This window comes from Otolemur garnettii, unplaced genomic scaffold, assembly GCF_000181295.1.
Source record: "Otolemur garnettii isolate 467f Iridium unplaced genomic scaffold, OtoGar3 scaffold00111, whole genome shotgun sequence".
NCBI classification, from domain to species: Eukaryota; Metazoa; Chordata; class Mammalia; order Primates; family Galagidae; genus Otolemur; species Otolemur garnettii.
The window spans coordinates 3,182,112-3,186,096 of NW_003852506.1; the positions used below are offsets into that span (position 1 = coordinate 3,182,112).

A 3,985-nucleotide genomic window follows, 5' to 3' on the forward strand; every position below is an offset into this window, starting at 1 on the left:
TGGGACCACAGGCGCCCGCCACAACGCCCGGCTATTTTTTGGTTGCAGCCATCATTGTTGTTTGGCAGGTCCGGGCTGGGGATTCGAACCCGCCACATTAGGTGTACATGGCTGGCGCCTTAGCCGGTTGAGCTATAGGAGCCGAGCCGACATCTCTTTATCTTACATGGTTTGTATGTTTGTCAGGGGCCTTTATTCATCAAGGTGCCTGTCAGTAGCTAGGACCTTAAATGTTTTTGTTTAGGGAGGAGCATTAATAAAATTTATATTTTTACCAGCCTCTTAATGAAAATAGTATGAAAGTTAATTTTTATACTCCTAAAACTGTATAGCTATTAGGTTTTATATATTATGAAATAATATGCCGTTTCATTGAAACAGAATTGTTTGTTCTGCATGTTTTATGTTGCCACAATGGTTTTGTAATAGTTTTTTTTCCCCCTTTGGCTATTGTATTTAATGTCATTGGTTTTTTATTTTTCAGATGCATTAGTTAATTGCCTCATGCCAGGCATTGTGTTTAAGGCTGATCTTTTTTGTGCCTTTGCATGTGTCCTGTGCTTGTTCGTGCTTGTGATGATAATTGTACTTTCTAGACATCATATCTGACTTACGAAAATCAATTTTTATGAATAGTTTAATGCAGCTAAAATTCTGTTGTGTCTTGTTTTTGATTAGCATCTTCTAAAGTACTAAAGAGCATGTGTGAGAATTTTTACAAGTATTCAAAGCCCAGGAAAATTCGAGTATGTGTCGGAACCTGGAATGTGAATGGTGGGAAGCAGTTTCGCAGTATAGCTTTTAAGAATCAGACGCTGACTGACTGGCTTCTTGATGCACCCAAGTTAGCTGGCATCCAGGAGTTTCAAGGTTGGCTTTTTATAATATAGATTTAACTAATAAATCCTGACTATGACTTACTGATCTAAAAAAATACAGCATTTCACACTGCATTGATTTATGAAACAAACTTGGAGTTATAAATTTGAAGGCCACCATTTTTACAGATTAGGTATTTACCTCTTTTTAAATTTCTAGATCTTTATTTTTTACTTCACAAAAAACCCTAATACTAAGGTAAAAAAACATTTTCTTTGATAATTGATTATCAGGAAATAAGGTACATACATAAATAGATGTTTAAAGGCAACTACACACATAAAGAAAAACTAGTTCTGTTTTTATTTTAAACTGACATAAACCAAGATTATTTTGTAATCAGTAATTTGAGTTTCATATCCCATTTTTAAATTCTAGTCCTTTAGTTTCTAACATGAGAAATATCAGAGTGGGTTCACAAACAGCCTTACAAAACTTACTGTGATATTTGTTGGTACATAGTAACATTACTGGTTTGTTACAGTAAAGACTTTGTCAATTCAGTTTGGGTCCTATGCATCAAGGTATTAACCAGAGCCGGACATTAAGTGGAGGATACTTTGGTTAAGATTTTGATTAAAGGGCAGCGCCTATGGCTCAAAGGAGTAGGGCACCGGCCCCATATGCCAAACTTGGCGGGTTTAAACCCAGCCCTGGCCAAAAACTGCAAAAAAATAGATTTTGATTAGAATTTAATTTTTCTCTTTTTAAAAATCAACTTTAATTTTTTTCTAAAAATTGCATATAATTACCAAATATTATATGTGAAGGAGACTTATATGACAAATAGAGATACAAATTTTTCTTTTTTATTTTTAATCCGTCACATCTTTTATAAACTCTTAGTATCATAAAATCATAAATAGTATCATAATAAAATAAGATTATGTGGTAAAGGATGAAAATAGTTTTGATTTCCTTTCCCTTCTACCAGTTCACTATCAATTAAATGTAATTCTATGTTGAGAATCCTGTTAAGGTTCTACCCACTTTAAGTGCTGAGAATTTAACTTAACTTGGATTTTCCCCAAACCTATTAAAATGCCCCTTTTCATTTACATGGAACCTAACTTGAAGTTATGATAATAACAGCTAACACTAATTTTAATTAATTTATATACATTTATTTAATCTTGAGATTGGATCTATTACACAGACACTATTATTCTAATTTTATAGACAAAGAAACCGAAATACAGAAGGGACTTAACTGCTCATGGTCACGCAGTAGTGGCAAAACCAAGATTGGAGTTTAGGTAGTTTGGTTTCAGAGTCTGTGTGCCATGCTGCATTTTATGTGTGAACTTGGGCAAGTTACTTAGGTACTCTAAAGCCTCCTGTCTTTAAATAAAAAGCAAACAATATGTGTTGTAGGTTGTTTGTGTGGTAATTAAATGAGATGATGGATATATGAACCTTGCACATAATAGCAATATTTTTTATTACAGTATTTATAGATTCTTTGTGTTTGCCTTATTTTTGAATATGTAGGGTGTTCAAAGTACTCCTGGGCTGCTTATCTCAAGCAGCTTGTGTTCTCTTTTAGTCCTTGTTAGTTAGGAGAGCGCTGTTAGCTGGGACAGAGTAGTGTCTCTTATCACCTGGATCTCTTGTTTTCCTGGATTTCTTCCACCCAGGAAATACCGTAGCAAAAAGATCAAGCTCATGGTTTTCAAATTCAAATGTGAAAAATTTCTCTGGGCTGTTATGTCTAATTTCAGAGTTTCTCAGCCACTTTATTCTTTGTGCCTTATCTGAATAGCTTTTGAGAAGTGGCATCTGTGCTGTCCATGATACAAACTTTAGCAGGAATCTTTCAGAAAGATTTGTGAAAGGACTTAAGGATCTTTAAGAATAACAATCTTATAGAAAGAAACTTAGAACACCTGAATAAAAAGTAAATTTAAGGTAATTTTATCCACTCATGAGTTTTTTCCCCTGAAATGAGTTTGAATAAACTCAAAACACAAAAGTGGATTTTTATGAGATCTGGTACCATGTTGTGTCGGGTGGGATTGCCTTTTGATTAAAGCTCTATTTTAAAGTATTTATTGGATGCTTAATTATAGATAAAAGAAGTAAGCCAACTGATATATTTGCAATTGGTTTTGAAGAAATGGTAGAGTTGAATGCTGGAAACATTGTGAATGCAAGGTAAGTTACCCAGGTAACAACACTGAAAAATTTGTCAGTTGAGGAACACAGAGGACGGATACCTAAGTAGTTGTTATAAGGATAGATTGGGAAGGTAATTTTAAAACTGTAAAAGAGCAGTTCTCAAACTTTTTGGTCTAAGAATTTCTCTGTATTAAAGGATTTATTAACGCTTATATCTCTTGACATATTAGAAATTAAAATTTTAAAATATTTCTTTTTTTTTTTTAATTGCGACAGAGTCTCACTCTGTTGCCCGCAGTAGAGTGTGTGACGTCACAGCTCACAGCAACCACCAACTCTTGGGCTTAAGCGATTCTCTTGCCTCAGCCTCCCAAGTAGCTGGGACTACAGGCACCCACCAAAACGCCCGGCTATTTTTGTTGTAGTTGCTAGTGCTGTTTTAGCTTACAGGGGCCGGGTTCAAACCCACCACCCTCGGTGTATGGGGCCAGCGCCCTACCCACTGAACCACAGGTGCTGCCCTATTTCATTCATTTAAACAATAATAAACCTATTCCATGTTAATATAAATGATATTTTTTCAAAAAATAACTTCTCCAAAACCAAAAATTTTCTGAGAAGGGTGGCATTGTTTTGTAATTTTGCAAATCCCTTTTAATGTCTGGTTTAAGACAACTGGATTCTTGCATCAGCTTCTGTATCAGTTTATTGTTTGGGTTGAAATATATGAAGAAAAATCACATAATTATGTAGTTTGAAAGGGAATGTCTTAATAGCCTTTCCAGATAATTTCTTTTCTGATACCATCTCAAAACTCAACAAATAATAGTGTCTTAAAGCAGCAATTCTGGCTCGGCGCCTGTGGCTCAAGTGGCTAAGGCGCCAGCCACATACAGCTAAGGTGGCGGGTTCGAATCCAGCCCAGGCCCACCAAACCACAATGATGGCTGCAACCAAAAAATATCCAGGCGTTATGGCAGGCGCCTGT

At 35.4% G+C, this 3,985-nt stretch overlaps 1 protein-coding gene across 1 annotated transcript in view; it reads left to right on the plus strand.

The window, feature by feature from the left end:
* Positions 1–3,985, plus strand: part of SYNJ1 (synaptojanin 1) — a 102,476-nt gene that overhangs the window by 60,785 nt on the left and 37,706 nt on the right. The window contains exons 13-14 of the mRNA XM_023517447.1: positions 679–870; positions 2,949–3,033. Coding sequence (XP_023373215.1) covers positions 679–870; positions 2,949–3,033 — 277 coding nt within the window. The remainder of the gene's footprint in view (positions 1–678; positions 871–2,948; positions 3,034–3,985) is intronic.